This window comes from Anomaloglossus baeobatrachus, chromosome 1, assembly GCF_048569485.1.
Source record: "Anomaloglossus baeobatrachus isolate aAnoBae1 chromosome 1, aAnoBae1.hap1, whole genome shotgun sequence".
Classification (NCBI taxonomy): Eukaryota; Metazoa; Chordata; class Amphibia; order Anura; family Aromobatidae; genus Anomaloglossus; species Anomaloglossus baeobatrachus.
Window position 1 is genome coordinate 55,394,718 of NC_134353.1, and position 20,511 is coordinate 55,415,228.

Consider the following 20,511-nt stretch of genomic DNA (forward strand, 5'->3'; position numbering starts at 1 on the left):
TTTCACCCCATGGTTATTATGTTCTGGGGTCTGCAGTCTGGAATATTCAATTTGCATCAAATATTTTTTTTCACGAGAATTGCTGAATTCAAACTGTAGTACTGACGTCTTGTGTCCTCTCCCGGCCATCCACGTATGCTGCTGCCTCCTTCCTCCTCTCCCGGGCCCTGTACATGCCCCACAGAATTCCTGGGAGTGCACCTAAGACGCGTGCAAGCTGGCCCTACTCTTAAAGGGCTGATGCTCCATTTCCTGGAAGCGGCACTATGTATTTAAGGCACCCTCCCTTTAGGGGAGGTGTCTGTGCAACGCATTAAGTTAGTCAGTATACCAGTCTACTAGCTAGTTGTCAGGTCTTGTTACCCCTGTGTCCGTTATCTGAGTCTGCCTTCCCATACCTGCCTATGCCTGCCGTGCTTACCATTCCTATCTGTACCTGCCTGTCCAGCCTGCCTCAGTCACCCTGTACCTATGTCTATACCTATCTCCGTCACCTGTCCTGGGGGTCAGCTGCCAAAGTCCTGGTCACTACCCTAGGCATCCGTCTCACAGTGGGCACTTAGTTAATCCCCTCCCACTAAAGGGTAAGCCCGGGTCTCCCCTGTGGTCCAGTGGGTCGACTAATCCCTCTCGCTGCCCCTACACTGGCCGTGAGAGTTACACAAACTTTGGCAGATTCACCCAACATTAGAAACTGATCAGAAAATAACCTCCAGTGATCACCTGTAATCGGTGAGGAAAGCTGGCAGTAAGTGTTAAATTTCCCTACAGCGCCACCACATGGGAAATTAAGTATTGCACAGTGTAGATTTGGCTCAAAGAGCTGCCATAGGGCAACATCTTTAACTTTCATCTGAGGTCACTCAGGGCAACGTTCTTTGTAAGATGAAACCATTAGAACTTGAGGGAAGAAGACCTTGTGCAACCTTGGATCAGTAAAAGATGAGTAAAAGTGAGAGTCACAATGTTACCCAACATCTCATGTAGGTTTTAGTTTCCATATTTCTTGTCTCCATGAGGAAATGACACAATTAGGATTTGGCCAAAAGATAATTGGGGAATAAATAATAACAGAGGTGCTGAAATAAACCTCAGTGCACAGGCTCTTTGGTCCTTAGTAAGGAGGTAGAGTAAGTACAGAAAATGTCGCCAGGTTGTGTTGAATAGTTCAGAGGAAAATGAGAAGGAACAAAAGGGTGGAAATTGGCAGGTAAATCGAGCCTGTTGGTGTAGGATAGCAAGGGATAGGGAGCTTCTGTACTGTCCCTCATGCTAAGGAACTCTAGGCTATCCCTAACCTCTGGATTACCCTTGATGGTGGAGATGGCGCAGTCCTGTGCCTTACTATTCTCCTGACCAGAACTAAACTGATTCCTCCTCCAAGGAATAAGGGGTAGGAGTGTGATGGCAACACAGATTAAGACAGACAATGAAAAACCAAAACTCTGACAGACTACAAACTCACAAGAACAAACAATAAGAGACTAATGAGAAAAGGAAGAGAAGGAAGGCAGCAACAAAAGGACAACAAGGGTTAACACCACAACCACTCACAGCAACAAAGTACTATAAACACCAGTAAGTCTGGATCACAACTCCTCACCAGACAAGTATAGAGAAGCTTTAGCTGGCATTAAAGGAAGACTCCAGCCGGCATGTATAGGATGCTCCCTCACATCATGTGATCAAAGGAGACTAGCAAGCAGACCAACAGAGATTAACTCTTCGTAGCTTGATTATGAACCACACGTCTGCGTCTCCCTGCGCTGATCACAGATATTAAAGATGTTAGCAGGCAGAATGCCAGAATCTGTAGTCTGCACAGATCCTATCCCCATGATAGTCGGCGATGTTTGTAAAAACCTCCTTGTGACAGTTGGTTAGATCAGACCAAGGACTGAGTCTAAAGGAGGCTTTACACGCAGCGACGTCAGTTATGCGTCACGGGCAAATCGCTGCTCGTGGCGCACAACATCGTTAGGACCCGTCACATGTACTTACCTGCCTACCGACGTCGCTGTGGCCGGTGAACCGCCTCCTTTCTAAGGGGGCAGTTCGTGCGGCATCACAGCGCCATCACACGGCTGGCGGCCAATAGAAGCGGAGGGGCGCAGAGCAGCCAAAAGAAAGTGACGCCCACCTCGTTGCCGGAGGACGCAGGTACGGTGTTGTTCGTCATTCTTGGGGTGTCACACATAACACATAGCGATGTGTGCTGCCTCAGGAACGACGAACAACCTGCGTCCAGCACCATCAACGATATTTGGGATTAGAATGACGTGTCAACGATATGGTGAGTATTTGTGATCGTTAGCGGTCGTTCGTACGTGTCACACGCAATGACGTCGCTAACGAGAATGGATGTGCGTCACAAATTCCGTGACCCCAACAACATCTCGTTAGTGATGTTGCTGCGTGTAACGGGGCCTTAAGATACATTTAGTGGCAAATTAAAGGTTTTATTTAGCAGTTTAGTTGGTTTTAAGACCATATATTTACTCTATAAACATTGACGGCGACTCATGGACAATCTGTTCTACAGGTTATGTGAGAAGTCCTCAACTCCGGGATAGCTAAAAAGAAAGAATGTGACCAGTGGCAAACTAGGGGGACAGAGTAGAGTAGTAGGGATCTGGAATCCCACTTTTTGTATTATTTGTGTATACCTTTCTTACAGCCCTCCGGACCCTGTGGTCGTACACTCCATGTATATTTTCTTGCCCCCATACTGTGACAGGTCCACCTCAAGGTTTGAAAACTGACCAAAATTTTGCTTTTCTAGCAGCTGTTCCATAACTTAAAAATAAAAATAAATTGAAGCCGTTTCCTGTTATGTCCTCTGGCAGCAGAATTGCTGAAAATTGTTTTATCAAATTTTGGAAGGAGACTTTGTTTTTTGACATGTGGTCCATAATATAGAAAAAAAATCATTAAAATCAAGTATTCGAACAGAGTCGTGGTCCAGCTGGTTACATACTTAATGGAGCCTACAAGCGGTCGCCTGTGAAATGTGAGAGCACGATTTAAGCCCCTTTGTCTGGGTCATTGCCTGACAGGAGTATATTATTCCCATAGGCTCGATATATAAAGGAACAGAATACTGCACGACTACGGTATATACCATAGTATTATCTCGTCTTTTGTCAGGAGACAATACAGGTATACGGTACAATACAAATATACAAAAGTGAAAAATTGTAAATTATTTACACTGGAGATCAAAATTAGAGAACAATGTCTGATCATTTGGGGGTGCACCATGCCACTAGGACAGTGTTTTACACCATAAAACCTTCATTTTGCCCAAAACGAGATGATGATAATTAGAGAACAGCAATGACTGTAGCACAGAGAGAGATTATCAGTAAATTTTCTGAAGGTAACAACAGTCACAATCAGTAGGACGTGCACCGGCCGTCGCTATGAATGACTTCAGCACATCTGTGTCCACAGAACATCACTAGTCTCTCACACTGCTCTGGTGGGATTTTGGTCCACTCTTCTTCCAGTCTCTTCCACAGTTCTCTGACTGTTGTGGGTTTCTTGGCCATAACTTTGTCACCAAGGATTTTCCAGAGGTTTTCTATTGGGTTTAGATCAGGACTATGGGCATTTCATTGTTTTCTGTTTCAAGGAACTACTTTACCTGTTTTGCTATGTGACAAGGGGAATTGTCCTGCATGGAAATTGCTGGCTGATTGAGTGATGAACACAAGTAAGGATCCACGTGTTGTGAAGAAGGTTCTGATCCACACTTGCATTCACTCTGCCATGTAGCTGTATGAGAGGGCCAACTCCTGCTGCAGAAAACATTCCCCAAACCATGACACTTCTTCCACCATCTTTCACTGACTTATTAACACATTTGGGTTCAGTCTTTCCCCAGTTTGTTGATGAACATAATGTTTCCCATAAGACCCAAATAACTTAAACTTGTCTTCATCACTAAAATAACTTGTGGACCGCTTCTCCTCTGTCCACACAAAAGGCTCCTCACCAAAGGTGAGTCTAGCCTTGTGATTCTTTCTGCTAATGAGAGGTTTGGTTACTGCAGAGTGGGCTTTCAGTCCAAATGCTTTTAAACGTTGTGACACTGTATGACAAGACAGTTCCTTACCCTGTTCACTGCTGAACTGGCGAGCAATTCCAGCTGCACTGTTGAAACGATTACCCATGGAGATTCTTTGCATTATCCTGTCCTCTCTTGCATTTGTCTTTCGAGGGCGACCAACCTTCTTGGGGGACTTGAAAAAGTTTGTGATGTTGTAAAGAGGCAATATTCTCAAAATCACAGACTTGGAACAACTAACTTCTCTTGCTATGGCTGACAGGGTCACCCCTTTGGCCTTCATCTGGACAACCTGCTTCCGGAGGGTTTCAGTCATTTTGGAACGGCACAACATTTTTGGAAAGTCAGTGCAAACTGGAAGGTTAGGCTGCCAGTTACATAGGGTTTGTGAGATAATTAAGGAAATTAGCACCAGGTGCCAGATTAACACCAATAACCTGCAGGTATCTGAAAATGTTCTCTAATTTTGCTCAGTGTTCTCTTACATTTATCTTATTTACATTTTTATTATGTGCTTTATAATAAATTGATTTATGAAATAAGCTTAAAATACTGCGAGTTTCCTCATGTTAGGATATAATCACATAGGATGACACAATGACCGCAACATTTAGGAAATTGTGTGTTGATCTCCAGTGTATATGATGGGGGTAAACCACCCATCTTGACCTCATAAGGCATTAAGGGTGAAAACCAACAGTGCCCCTTTTGGCCAGACAATTATAAAGCAAGAATTGTGTTACAGTCCAATTGCATGACAACCCTGTGTTAGTAGTCATCCGTAAAATACGTCGGACACAAAATATTCTCATATTTTTTCCAAGGTGAAACCGGAGACAATAAAGATGGTAGAGTGACCACCCCACCCCAGATCACTGACACGGACCAGTCTATTAATGGTCCGAACGAGAGGCTCCTGGGAGGTTCAAATGAAGTTTACGAGCCTCCTTTTGTAATAATACTGTAAGCACAAACATCAATCACTTTCTTCTTATTCATCCATGTTATTTTCCGAAAAGGAAAACTGGCTGAACAGTTGGCTTCCTCTCCAACACAGTTTGATGATGATTTCATGTAATTGGTTCAGTGTTAAGTAACCTGAAGGAATGTGATTCAGTAATTAAGACTCTGTGCTGTTTCCTTTAGATACCCGTTTTTTGGCTACGTGTCTTTAGATAAACCTGCAATTAGCTGCTACTTGTGGGAACATAATTTAGGGAGAGCGACTGGATCCAAGAAGCCGAGAAGAAGACGTGATTCATGGTGTTTTACTGGATGTAATAAATTAAAGTGTTGAGGGGGAAAAGGTTCTTAACTTGGCCTGTTGGGCATTATTCGACATTGAGGGGATTGTGTCATGAGGACAACCCTACGGTACTTGCAGATCTGACAGTGTGTCCATTCCTAATGCCGAGCATCTTGCCTTTGGAGATGCTCTGCGGCACTTACAAATCTGGCAGTGTCTATTCCTTTGTGCAGAGCATCTTGCCCTTGGAAATGCTCTGCGGCGCCGACCTTGTTAATGAACTAGCAGCTTGGTCACTATACTGGAGTCCAGGTTGGTTCTGGGAGGTGCTGGTTACTCAGGTGTAATTGCATAGGTTTCTTTACCAAGCATGCTCCCCCAGAGCTCTGCCAATTGTAATGTAACGCTTGTCACTACCTTACTAGGTCACATGAACGGAAGGGTAGTCAGGAGTTTCGGTTAACGAGGGAATGTCTTGTTTTTATTTCTCTCTTTTTACTCCTTTCAGATTCCCATTTGTGGACTACGTGAGATCCAGTGGACTACTTCGTATCTGCATGGCTTTTTTTTTATTAAATTGGTGAACTAGGGCAAGAGTCGGGGAGTGTTTTTTAAATTTAATTATTTTTGTGTTTTATTATCTTTATACTTCCTGGGTTAGTAATGGGGGCGTCTGATAGACACTTCTCCATTACTAACACCAGGGCTTAATGCCAGCGGAAATTACACAGCTGACATCAACTTCAAAAACCATTACCCCAATTGCCACCGCACCAGAGCAATCAGGAAGAGCCGAGGTGAAGGACCATCTAATGTGATATGCCACTTCTGGGGTGGCTGCGGGCTGCTACTTTTAGACTGGGAGGAGCCAAATAACCATGGGCATTCCCAGCTTGGTAATACCAGCCCGCAGCTGTCTTTTTTTATATTTGCTGGTTATCAAAAATAGGGGGATCCCACGTCATTTTATTTATTTATTATTTACCATTCCTTCTCCACCAGCAATTCCTACAGTGAATGCTGGTAACAGCAGTTTTACTAGAGAATGGACAGTATGTAGCCGTGAAAAGGACTTTTTTGTTTTAATGGTGCAGCAGTGGTATGCACTTTCTGCAATAGAAATAAAACACTGCATATATGCCTGCTCTAATCAAAGCTCTCCCTTTTAGATCAACTCTCTCTAAATTGCTTTGTTAAGAGAGTGTGCTGATCATCACATCACCAAGACTTATATAAGACCCAATAAAGTGATGAGTCCAGCCAATCAACTTAATGCCAGTAGCCAACATGGCTCTGGCATTACTGCATATGGCAGGGAATCCCCCTATGTTGATTGGCTGTCTAACAGCAGCAAAACATGTGGGGCAGGGATTCAAGCATGCTGCCCGAGCACCAAGATACTAGAAGAGCAGCCCAATATGCCACCATATCACAAAATTAAAGGGGTTATCCGGCTTATTTTACTTATTTTTTTGTTATTTCACTATTGGGCTACATTGGGGCAGGTAAGTAGATAGCATCTACCTATCTGCCCTGCTGTCAGCGCCTCTCCCCCGGCTCAGAGTGGTCAGGTGACCGCTCCTGCCAAGATTTTGCTGCTTCCTGTGATGATACGTCAACAGAGGCAGGACCTTGTTGACGGGCATCACAGCCTACGTCATGTTGCCACCCTGTAGCTGACCAGGTACAGTACGATGAGCCCCCGTCCCTCTCATCCTTCCCCGCCCCCTCCCCACATTCCGTACTCTCCCCCGCCCCCTGTGCGCTGCTATATGTGCCCTGTATGTGCCCAGGTCTTGGACAAACAGGGTTGCCCTCTCTGTCTAGTATACCGTCAGCGCTGTTTGCCACAGCTCATTGTGATATATGGGGCCCGGGTAACTGTGTCCCCCCTTCCCCATGCGCTGTCTCTCTCCTCACATTGTGATGAATGCAGATTTCGGCGCTCCTGGCTTTTGAGTACAGCCAGGAGCAGAAAGCAGGGACATCACCTGACACCAGCGAACAACAGCACTGAGCTCTCCATCACCTAGCTGTAAGCAGGCTGCACTCATCACAGCAAGGATGAGAAGATAAAGCATGTGTGAGAGAGGGGGCGGCATAGAAGAGAGTGCAGGGGAAGAAAGAGTGCACGGGTGAAAGACAGAGTGGGGGAGGGGTAGCAGCAGAGAAGAGCATGCAGGGGGAGAGACAGAGCGAGGGGAGGGGGGGGGCAGCAGAGAGAGTGCAGGGGGAGAGAAAACGGTGCACGGGTGAGAGAGGGGGTGTAGGTGGCAGAGAAGAGAGTGCAGGGGGAGAGAAGACAGTGCACGGGTGAGAGACAGAGTGGGGGGAGGGGGCGGCAGAGAAGAGAGTGCAGGGGGAGAGAAGACAGTGCACGGGTGAGAGACAGAGCGGGAGGGGCGGCAGAGAAGAGCGTGCAGGGGGGAGAAGACAGTGCATGGGTGAGAGACAGAGTGGGGGGAGGGGGCGACAGAGAAGAGAGTGCAGGGGGAGAGAAGACAGTGCACGGGTGAGAGACAGAGTGGGGGGAGGGGGCGGCAGAGAAGAGAGTGCAGGGGGAGAGAAGACAGTGCACGGGTGAGAGACAGAGCGGGAGGGGCGGCAGAGAAGAGCGTGCAGGGGGGAGAAGACAGTGCATGGGTGAGAGACAGAGTGGGGGGAGGGGGCGACAGAGAAGAGAGTGCAGGGGGAGAGAAGACAGTGCACGGGTGAGAGACAGAGTGGGGGGAGGGGCGGCAGAGAAGAGCGTGCAGGGGGGGAGAAGACAGTGCATGGGTGAGAGACAGAGTGGGGGGAGGGGGCGACAGAGAAGAGAGTGCAGGGGGAGAGAAGACAGTGCACGGGTGAGAGACAGAGTGGGGGGAGGGGGCGGCAGAGAAGAGAGTGCAGGGGGAGAGAAGACAGTGCACGGGTGAGAGACAGAGTGGGGGAAGGGAATGCTGGGGGGATTATATATATTATATAACTCTAGGTGTGGGTGGGTGGGTGTATGTGAGCATATGTGTATGTGTGTATATCTCCTTTAGACTCACATTGGCGGCTATATATAGTTTTCATTACATAGTATTTATTTATTTGTCAGGTGCTGTGGCAGAATACTGACAGGGAATGTGTGTGCAGAGGGCGGGCCTGGATACTGAGGTCGGGCAGGGGGCCGGGCTGGACAGTTAGGTCGGGCGGAGCCAGCTGTGACTGTGAGTTTGGCACGGGAAGATGTAATGTTAGGTTGAGCTGCAGGTAAACAAAGAGCTGCAGAGATAAAGGGATAATTCAAGAGGAAAACGTTAGAAAACAAAAAAATAATAATGTAGGAGTGTTTTATATGACAATACAGCACAGATTAGCTTAAAACATTTTTTTGAGTTTATGTCGGAGAACTCCTTTAATTTACGGCCTTTCCACCATGAATGAAAATATATAAAAAAAAAACATTATTGGAAAATCCCAGGGAATTCCAAGCTCTTCTTCTCTTACCTTCCTCTTTTTTGATCTTCCTTCTGATTGTAAAGTCCTAGTACATTGGTCTACGCAGTCAGAAAAACTCAAGTTACTATGATCAGCGCTGTAGTCAAGGTCAGCCAGTTTTGCCAGAGAGAGGATATAGTTACACGCTATTCTCAAAATGGCCAATTTAGAAAGCTTCTGTCCGTATGAATAACATGGCACCTGGAACAGAAGAAGGACACATACAAATAATCAGTAGTAGTTATATTATTAGCAGTAAATAAATTACGGTAATACAAACAATTTTAGAGTAAATTGACTCATAACTGCTTAGCAGATTAACAAAAATTGTGGCTCGGAACGTTTATTGACTTTACTTATGTCTTGTTCTGCGGTCTCTCATCATGCAAATTACTATAAACATTATACCAGGAGGAAAAGACTTAGCACTTGTTCGCCCTGCATCCATTCCAATGATTTGTGTGACCTGGGAGTCCTGCTCATATTTATATCTCCAATTAGATGGAACCAAAATGATTTGAGTTCCTACACTCCATACAACCCATATTTAGTCTGTCTTTATCTATCACGGGGTATGTAATGACAAGACAGGGGCCCCTAGGCTGGCTCTCAGACTTGAGACCCTCCGCTGTTCCTTATCTTGGAGGTAGGCTTGATGGTAGCCAGGTCCGAGCCCCCAGAGTGACCCTAACTCCTATCCGAGCCCTGATTTTACTCCCTCTCTCCCACTCCCGGGCTGGAAAACACAGTGACAAAACCCCACAAAACGACACGGACAAGGGACAATGGAAACTCATACACACAGCACTCAAAACACACAGGAGAGACAATATGTTTACTGGGGAGCAACGAAAAAGGGAAGGAAGTAACGCACAACAGGGGAACGCTCACACCACTCAAAAGTGCAACACGGATCACCATTAACAGGATAACCACCAAGACCGGGATCGCTGGAGCTTATGCTGAAGCTATCATCGGCGCCTACTGGAAGAAAGCCATGCTTTAAATAGGGAGGAGACCGCTGCACGTGACAAATAGCAACCTGAGCTCTTAGGTCCTGCTCACATGTCTGCAGAAATTAACTCCTGCAGAGTTGAAGACCAGTGAACCTGAACCAGCCAACGCCTGGCTCTGGCTGAGCAATCCAGAAGCCTCAGATTGCTTGCCAGACTCTGGTGTGAACAGTGTCTGACAACGCCGTGCCAGTAGGTGTGTGCAGAGCCGAACATCGCTTGACACTATCTCTAGAAAAGTGTTTTTTTACTTCTAGAGATTCAAAATGGTGTACATTTTATCTAAATAAGCCTACACATAATTTGTACAGCTAAACCTCCTTCATAGTTAGCTTATGACCTTGGGTGCACATTAAATTGGCAATAATTTTGTGATAGAAGTACAAGAGAAAAATGCCCAAAGCAAGTCAAGCGAGCCAAATCTGGGCAAGAAGCCTAAAGGGGCATGAAAGTAAGTGGAAGACTTCTAATACACTATATTGTACTGACAAAAATATCTAATAATCCAGAATATCCTATCTACATCATCCATGTAGACTCAATTCCTTATTCTGAACAATCTAGGCCATTGTTTTTCAACGCCAGCCCTCAAAGTTCCCAACAGGTCATGATTTAAGGATATTCTATAGAGATAACCTATGCCAGTTTCTGATTCCCTACTAATAATTCCTTCTCCTGTGCAATACTAAGGAAATCCTGAAACCATGACCTGTTGGGGGGCCTTGAGGACTTGAGGCAAGAAACACTCATGATGATGGAGTTGATAAACACAATGACCAACATCATGAAATTGCGTCACTAGTCTGTGATCATAACTAGTGATGAGTGGGCACTACCATGCTCGGGTGCTCAGTACTCGTAACTAGTGATGAGCGGGCACTACCATGCTCAGGTGCTCTGTACTCGTAACTATTGATGAGCGGGCACTACCATGCTCGAGTGCTCTGTACTCCTAACTAGTGATGAGCGGGCACTACCATGCTCGGGTGCTCTGTACTCCTAACTAGTGATGAGTGAGCACTACCATGCTTGGGTGCTCAGTACTCGTAACTAGTGATGAGTGAGCACTACTATGGTCGGGTGCTCGGTTCTCGTAACTATTGATGAGCGGGCACTACCATGCTCGGGTGCTCAGTACTGGTAACTAGTGATGAGCGAGCATTTCCATGCTTGGGTGCTCAGTACTCCTAACTAGTGATGAGCGAGCACTACCATGCTCAGGTGCTCAGTACTCCTAACTAGTGATGAGCGAGCACTACCATGCTCGGGTGCTCAGTACTCCTAACTAGTGATGAGCGAGCACTACCATGCTCGGGTGCTCAGTACTCCTAACTAGTGATGAGTGGGCACTACCATGCTCGGGTGCTCAGTACTCCTAACTAGTGATGAGCGAGCACTACCATGCTCAGGTGCTCAGTACTCCTAACTAGTGATGAGCGAGAACTACCATGCTTGGGTGCTCTGTACTCCTAACTAGTGATGAGTGGGCACTACCATGCTCGGGTGCTCAGTACTCCTAACTAGTGATGAGCGAGCACTACCATGCTTGGGTGCTCGGTACTCGTAACTAGTGATGGGTGAGCACTACTATGGTCGGGTGCTCAGTTCCCATAACTAGTGATGAGCGGGCACTACCATGCTTGGGTGCTCTGTACTCCTAACTAGTGATGAGCGGGCACTACCATGCTTGGGTGCTCTGTACTCCTAACTAGTGATGAGCGGGCACTACCATGCTTGGGTGCTCGGTACTCGTAACTAGTGATGGGTGAGCACTACTATGGTCGGGTGCTCAGTTCCCATAACTAGTGATGAGCGGGCACTAACATGCTTGGTACTCGTAACGAGCAGTTGGATGCTCGGACGGACTTAACTCATTTAGTAAGTATAATTGACATCAATGGGGAACTCGAGCATTTCTTTGGAAAATCTTAGGGAAAAATGGTTGAGTTCCTCATTAACTTCCATTATACTCAGTGAACCAGTCAAGCCCGTCTTAGCGCCAACTGCTCTTTACGAGTTCAGAGCACCCGAGCATGGTAGTGGTCGCTCATCACTAATCATAACCTTAGCAGTTTAAGAAAGAGGTACGGTAATTGTTTTAGGAGCCTCGAGAACCACTGTCTAGTCCACCAATTCAGATTGTTAAAAGGTCATCAATTCTGGTCACTAGTTACCTAGATAAACCACTCAGGTTATAAAAGTTAAAGGCTATCACTACGTTTACAATGAAAGCTACTAATAATTTAGGGCACTAATTCCTGGCTTCAATGATCTAGGCCATCAACGTCTTTTGTCAGTCATCTAGACAAATATCGTGTGTCAGTGACAACAACTCAGATTAACAAAGATCTAGGCAATCAATTCTGGTCATCAGTCATCGAAGCAAACCATTCACGTCAAAGCCCAACCCAGTCTTTCAAGGTTTACAATGCAGTTTGTCAGTGTTCTAGGTCACCAATTCAGATGGTGAAAAGGTCTAAGTCATTAATTTTGGTTGCCAATGGCCTAGGCCACCAAGTCAAGTTGTCAAAGACCTACGTTTTATGTTGGCAATGATATACTTCGTCATTGTATTGTAAAGGCAATTAATGCAGAAATAGAATAGACAAATTTGAGACATGAGGACAATTCCCAAATCGTTCAATCCTCGTCTAGACCTCTTTACACACACTTCATTCAGTTCTCAAGTTCAGCTGCCACCCGATATATGCTGACAACCTTAAATTGACCTAAGTGTCAGGTCACGCCAAGGCACTAACAAACACAACCTATAGATCAAGCACTCTATGTATCTACCGGCTGGCTCCATCTGCTCTATTTATCAAGACACATTTCCATCAGCTGGAACACCCTTCCCATTCGTTATCTTGTATCCAGCGGCTGGTATTCCTGACACTTGGGGTCTGCTCCAAGGAGGAAAGACTCCTTCTCAACACATGGGCTAATCTACAGCTTCCTACTCATGGCAGCCTGATGAAATGACATGCACTATGGAAAAACAAAAAGAATAAGAAGATAAAACTGCACATTTGTAAGATGTGTATACATATATAGATCAATCATATTTGTAGCTCATCTGGAAAGCTTGGGGGGGGTGTTATTGTAATTCAGACCACCACCGTGTACAAAAAGAGACAGAACAGCGGGCAGTCATTTTTGACTTGATTTACTGATCACTACTTGAAAGGAGAGAAGTCTAACAATGTTTCTCTAGTTGGGGAATATAAGGAAAATCCGGTAATTCCATAAAATACAAAGTAACGACTAAGACATATTGGTCGAAACGCATCAACGTGAACTACCTCTCCATATCGACGATTCTATTTTCATGGCTTAGGAATGAAATACTTTATATTTTATGGAATTACTAGTTTTTCTCTTCCTTTATTGCTATTTGTTGCCAAGCTGTGGCCAACGGGCTTTCCGGACATTCCGAGGTTCTTATTAGTAGCACCGTAGACATCAGTGTGGTTAGTCTTCTTCTGGAACCGCATTCAGAAATGCATAGTAATCTGAAACATTGCTAAAAATTAGATACATTTCTCAGCCAGTGCTACAATCGTTATGGGGAATGTGGAAAGCCGAAGTCAAATTTCAAGTTCGCCAGCTCCCCTCATCCGGCAAGGTCTCCAAATCTCATCAAAGTGGCAAAGGAGAGAAATGACCCAAGTATCAAGTTGCTTTTCTGTCCTCCAAAGGATGAGAAATTGAGGTGTTTAGTAGCGGATCCTCAGATCTTCGTGGTTTGGGTTGACAGGTGGCATAGACCAGAAACCATGGTTTGTACGATAATTCACATTACAGTGCATGTGCACCCAAATGATTATCTTCAATGTCTGTTTTTGAGCATAGTCAGGTCTAAGGGGAAAAATGTTCTCCTTGCGGAGACTGACAAACCAATCTGGCTGCCAGTGAGGAGTCCTATAGCTGTGATGCTCCTCTGGAGCATAGTCGCAAACACCCCTACCTTTGCCACCAATTTGACACAAACAATACTACTACTGCCACTAATTTGCCACGAACACCCCTCGCACACGACATACAGATGTAACCATAAAGGGGGACTCCGCTTCCCACCCACTCATCCACCCAATTATCACAATAGGCCAACAATGAACTAAGCAACCCCCCACGGACAGTCCCCACATCCACTTATCACTTTATGCTGCCAACTATTGCAAGATGCCTGTATTGGGCAACACACTGGTAAACATGCACACCTAGTTTTCCCAAGCGTCTGAAAGGTTCACTACTTGTGTTCTGGCTACAAGGTAACAGAATCAAATTATTTTCTCTCCTGAAGTGCATGGCTACGTTAGAGGAATGAAGAACTAACTTAGTAACTTTTAGATTTATTACACAAAAAGAAGCATTTTTTTCTTTCTTTTAATGGCCTTCAGCTCGATCTCGAGCCATGGTAACACTCTGTAGGAAGATCGATCGCGGGCAAGCCTAGATAGGTCCACCAGGGTCTTCTCCGCCTAGATAGGTTTAGAAGCGTCTTCTCCACCTAGTTAGGTCCAGCAGGGTCTTCTCTACTGTTATCTTGATAGTATTAAGCCATTGGGTTACTGGTCTTCCCGTCCACCTTGTTCTTTCTTTTCTTCAGACCATGATGTCCTTCTCCAGTGGTTGATCTCTTTGTACGATGTGTTTAAAGTAGGCAAGTCGTAGCTTGGTGATCCTTGCTCAGAGTGACATGTCTGGTTTGATTTGTTCCACAATTGGTTTGTTTGCTCTCCTTGCCATGCATGATATTGATAACATCCTTCTTCAGCACCACATTTCAAAGCCATGGATTCTTCTTCTGTTTTGTTTCTTTATCATCCATCTTTCGCATCCGTATCTTACCACAGAAAAGACCAGACTATGTATGAGGCAAGACCAGACTGTGTACAAGTCATATCTTCATCATCAAGTGAAATGTTCCTCGATTTGAGGACCTTGTCCAGTGACTTCAATGATGGTTTGCCCATAGCTATCCTTCTATTGATTTCTGGTGTCGTCTCTGCATCTTGCGTGATCATTGATCCGAGTTGGCTGAAGTCCTTTACAAATTTCAGTTTGTCGCTGTCCATCTCAAATGTGTCACAGTCATACCTGGCAGTAGTCAATATCTTTGTCTTCCTTGTATTGAGTAGGAGTCCCATGTTTGAGCTTTCCATCTTGGCACTCCATAATAAGTCCTTCATTCCATCTATGCTTGATGCTTAAAAAAGTCACAAAAGGTGAAACAATTTTTTTGGAGTCCATTGGGGGTCGCAACTGTCACACCCCCTCAGATCAATAAATTATTCCCTATCCTAGTGATAGGCAACAACTATATACTTGGTACAACCTGGTCTTTACATCACAGACGGGTATATGGGCCTCAGGGGTACTTTGTACGCTGCGACATCACTAGCCGATTGTAGCGATGCCGAGCGCGATAGTCCCCGCCCTCGTCGCAGATGTGATATCTTGTGATAGCTGCCGTTGCGAACATTATCGCTACGGCAGCTTCACACGCACTTACCTGCCCTGCGACGTCGCTTTGGCCGGCGACCCGCCTCCTTCCTAAGGGGGCGGGTCGTTCGGCGTCACACGGTAGGTGGCCAATAGAAGCGGAGGAGCGGAGATGAGCGGCACGTAACATCCCGCCCACCTCCTTCCTTCCTCATTGCAGGCGGGACGCAGGTAAGAAGATGCTCCTCGCTCCTGCGGCTTCATACACAGCGATGTGTGCTGCCGCAGGAATGAGGAACAACATCGTACCTGTCGCTGCAGCGAAATTATGGAAATGATCGACACTACACAGATCACCGATTTTCAACGCTTTTGCGATTGTTCATCGGTGCTTCTAGGCTTTACACGTTGCGACGTCTTTACCGGCGCCGGATGTGCGTCACTTTCGATTTGACCCCGACGATATCGCAGTAGCGATGTCGCAACGTGCAAAGTACCCCTCAGTGCAAAAATTTGCAATTGTAACATTTTTTATAAAAACGGTGTCTTCTTTTGTGGCAGGGGATTCTTCACGCCATCTTGGGCACCAAAACACAGGTGGAATACTACCTTCCCCAGCCTCTAGTTATACCCTCCTCTATATTAGATCATCATTGAGATTCACTAACGGTAACCTAACATGTAAGGTTCAGATGTGCCCCTGTTACAGATTTTTTTTTTGTCACTATATAAAGTTGTATACAGTGGCAGCCTTGTCTGGTATGATACTGAGTATAATTATCCGTCTTCCATGTTGTAATAAACCATAAATCTAGCGACTGGATGGAAACGAGCGCTTCATGTCTAAGCCAACACCAACACTTCTTTGCATTGTTCTCTTCTTGCGTTAAATAAGTCTTGACTTCCATTTTACACTTAATGACCTTGTATTTGGCACACTTAAAGGAACGGTTGTTACACTCCAGCTTTTACATTTAAAGCAATTACCTTATATATTACTGCTACATAGATCAGACCTTTTACCAACAACTTGGGTAGAGGGAGTGAAAAGCAGCAGGAAAATGAAATTCCAAACACCACAGACAGTTGTGTAACATTACAGAAGGAAGTTCCTTTAGGCGCCGGAGCAAATTACAGATCCATTAACGCCGCTATCAGCTCATAATCAGATTCATAGCTCAGCAAGAATACAGAAGGAAGAATATCCCTATACATAATGCAATGTCAATAGATGTGTGGAATAATGTACTGTGTATCGTCTAAGATTTACAAAACCTAAATAGGTACTCCGCTATAGACTGTGCCACCATGATGGGGACACATATACCAGGATGGGGCCATGATGGGGACATATATACCAAGATGGGGCCATGATGGGGACATATATACCAAGATGGGGCCATGATGGGGACATATTTACCAGGATGGGGCCATGATGGGGACATCTATACCAGGATGGGGCCATGATGGGGACATCTATACCAGGATGGGACCAGAATGGGGACATCTATACCAGGATGGGACCAGGATGTGGACATATACCAGGATGGGGCCATGATCGAGACATATATACCAGGATGAGGCTATATATATATATATATATATATATATATATATATATATATATACAGTTAGGTCCAGAAATATTTGGACAGTGACACAAGTTTTGTTATTTTAGCTATTTACAAAAACATGTTCAGAAATAAAATTATATATATAATATGGGCTGAAAGTGCACACTCCCAGCTGCAATATGAGAGTTTTCACATCCAAATCGGAGAAAGGGTTTAGGAATCATAGCTCTGTAATGCATAGCCTCCTCTTTTTCAAGGGACCAAAAGTAATTGGACAAGGGACTCTAAGGGCTGCAATTAACTCTGAACGCGTCTCCCTCGTTAACCTGTAATCAATGAAGTAGTTAAAAGGTCTGGGGTTGATTACAGGTGTGTGGTTTTGCATTTGGAAGCTGTTGCTGTGACCAGACAACATGCGGTCTAAGGAACTCTCAATTGAGGTGAAGCAGAACATCCTGAGGCTGAAAAAAAGAAAAAATCCATCAGAGAGATAGCAGACATGCTTGGAGTAGCAAAATCAACAGTCGGGTACATTCTGAGAAAAAAGGAATTGACTGGTGAGCTTGGGAACTCAAAAAGGCCTGGGCGTCCACGGATGACAACAGTGGTGGATGATCGCCGCATACTTTCTTTGGTGAAGAAGAACCCGTTCACAACATCAACTGAAGTCCAGAACACTCTCAGTGAAGTAGGTGTATCTGTTTCTAAGTCAACAGTAAAGAGAAGACTCCATGAAAGTAAATACAAAGGGTTCACATCTAGATGCAAACCATTCATCAATTCCAAAAATAGACAGGCCAGAGTTAAATTTGCTGAAAAACACCTCATGAAGCCAGCTCAGTTCTGGAAAAGTATTCTATGGACAGATGAGACAAAGATCAACCTGTACCAGAATGATGGGAAGAAAAAAGTTTGGAGAAGAAAGGGAACGGCACATGATCCAAGGCACACCACATCCTCTGTAAAACATGGTGGAGGCAATGTGATGGCATGGGCATGCATGGCTTTCAATGGCACTGGGTCACTTGTGTTTATTGATGACATAACAGCAGACAAGAGTAGCCGGATGAATTCTGAAGTGTACCGGGATATACTTTCAGCCCAGATTCAGCCAAATGCCGCAAAGTTGATCAGACGGCGCTTCATAGTACAGATGGACAATGACCCCAAGCATACAGCCAAAGCTACCCAGGAGTTCATGAGTGCAAAAAAGTGGAACATTCTGCAATGGCCAAGTCAATCACCAGATCTTAACCCAATTGAGCATGCATTTCACTTGCTCAAATCCAGACTTAAGAGGGAAAGACCCACAAACAAGCAAGACCTGAAGGCTGCGGCTGTAAAGGCCTGGCAAAGCATTAAGAAGGAGGAAACCCAGCGTTTGGTGATGTCCATGGGTTCCAGACTTTTGGCAGTGATTGCCTCCAAAGGATTCGCAACAAAATATTGAAAATAAAAATATTTTGATTGGGTTTGGTTTATTCGTCCAATTACTTTTGACCTCCTAAAATGTGGAGTGTTTGTAAAGAAATGTGTACAATTCCTACAATTTCTATCAGATATTTTTGTTCAAACCTTCAAATTAAACGTTACAATCTGCACTTGAATTCTGTTGTAGAGGTTTCATTTCAAATCCATTGTGGTGGCATGCAGAGCCCAACTCGCGAAAATTGTGTCACTGTCCAAATATTTCTGGACCTAACTGTATATACACACATACAAGGATGGGGCCATGATAGGGACATATACCATCATGGGGTCATGATGGAGATATATATATACCAGGATAAGGCTATATATATATATATATATATATATATATATATATATATATATATATATATATATATATATATATATATATATATATATATACAGTTAGGTCCAGAAATATTTGGACAGTGACACAATTTTCGCAAGTTGGGCTCTGCATGCCACCACATTGGATTTGAAATGAAACCTCTACAACAGAATTCAAGTGCAGATTGTAACGTTTAATTTGAAGGTTTGAACAAAAATATCTGATAGAAATTGTAGGAATTGTACACATTTCTTTACAAACACTCCACATTTTAGGAGGTCAAAAGTAATTGGACAAATAAACCAAACCCAAACAAAATATTTTTATTTTCAATATTTTGTTGCGAATCCTTTGGAGGCAATCACTGCCTTAAGTCTGGAACCCATGGACATCACCAAATGCTGGGTTTCCTCCTTCTTAATGCTTTGCCAGGCCTTTACAGCCGCAGCCTTCAGGTCTTGCTTGTGTGTGGGTCTTTCCGTCTTAAGTCTGGATTTGAGCAAGTGAAATGCATGCTCAATTGGGCTAAGATCTGGTGATTGACTTGGCCATTGCAGAATGTTCCACTTTTTTGCACTCATGAACTCCTGGGTAGCTTTGGCTGTATGCTTGGGGTCATTGTCCATCTGTACTATGAAGCGCCGTCCGATCAACTTTGCGGCATTTGGCTGAATCTGGGCTGAAAGTATATCCCGGTACACTTCAGAATTCATCCGGCTACTCTTGTCTGCTGTTATGTCATCAATAAACACAAGTGACCCAGTGCCATTGAAAGCCATGCATGCCCATGCCATCACGTTGCCTCCACCATGTTTTACAGAGGATGTGGTGTGCCTTGGATCATGTGCCGTTCCCTTTCTTCTCCAAACTTTTTTCTTCCCATCATTCTGGTACAGGTTGATCTTGGTCTCATCTGTCCATAGAATACTTTTCCAGAACTGAGCTGGCTTCATGAGTTGTTTTTCAGCAAATGTAACTCTGGCCTGTCTATTTTTGGAATTGATGAATGGTTTGCATCTAGATGTGAACCCTTTGTATTTACTTTCATGGAGTCTTCTCTTTACTGTTGACTTAGAGACAGATACACCTACTTCACTGAGAGTGTTCTGGACTTCAGTTGATGTTGTGAACGGGTTCTTCTTCACCAAAGAAAGTATGCGGCGATCATCCACCACTGTTGTCATCCGTGGACGCCCAGGCCTTTTTGAGTTCCCAAGCTCACCAGTCAATTCCTTTTTTCTCAGAATGTACCCGACTGTTGATTTTGCTACTCCAAGCATGTCTGCTATCTCTCTGATGGATTTTTTCTTTTTTTTCAGCCTCAGGATGTTCTGCTTCACCTCAATTGAGAGTTCCTTAGACCGCATGTTGTCTGGTCACAGCAACAGCTTCCAAATGCAAAACCACACACCTGTAATCAACCCCAGACCTTTTAACTACTTCATTGATTACAGGTTAACTAGGGAGACGCCTTCAGAGTTAATTGCAGCCCTTAGAGTCCCTTGTCCAATTACTTTTGGTCCCTTTAAAAAGAGGAGGCTATGCATTACAGAGCTATGATTCCTAAACCCTTTCTCCGATTTGGATGCGAAAACTCTCATATTGCAGCTGGGAGTGTGCACTTTCAGCCCATATTATATATATATAATTGTATTTCTGAACATGTTTTTGTAAACAGCTAAAATAACAAAACTTGTGTCACTGTCCAAATATTTCTGGACCTAACTGTATATATATATATACATATACATATCTACACAAGGATGGGGCCATGATGGGGACATATATACCAGGAAGTGTCCATTATGGGGACGTCTATACTAGGATGGGGCCATGATGGGGACATGTATACCAGGATGAGGCCATATATCTACAAGGATGGGACTAGGATGTGG

The 20,511-nt window shown here is 44.6% G+C and overlaps 1 protein-coding gene across 1 annotated transcript in view; it reads right to left on the reverse strand.

Moving 5' to 3' along the window:
- The window catches only part of ATOH8 (atonal bHLH transcription factor 8), a 100,483-nt gene that overhangs the window by 40,491 nt on the left and 39,481 nt on the right, over positions 1-20,511 (reverse strand). The window contains exon 2 of the mRNA XM_075332681.1: positions 8,793-8,984. Within this exon, the coding sequence (XP_075188796.1) occupies positions 8,793-8,984 (192 nt within the window). The remainder of the gene's footprint in view (positions 1-8,792; positions 8,985-20,511) is intronic.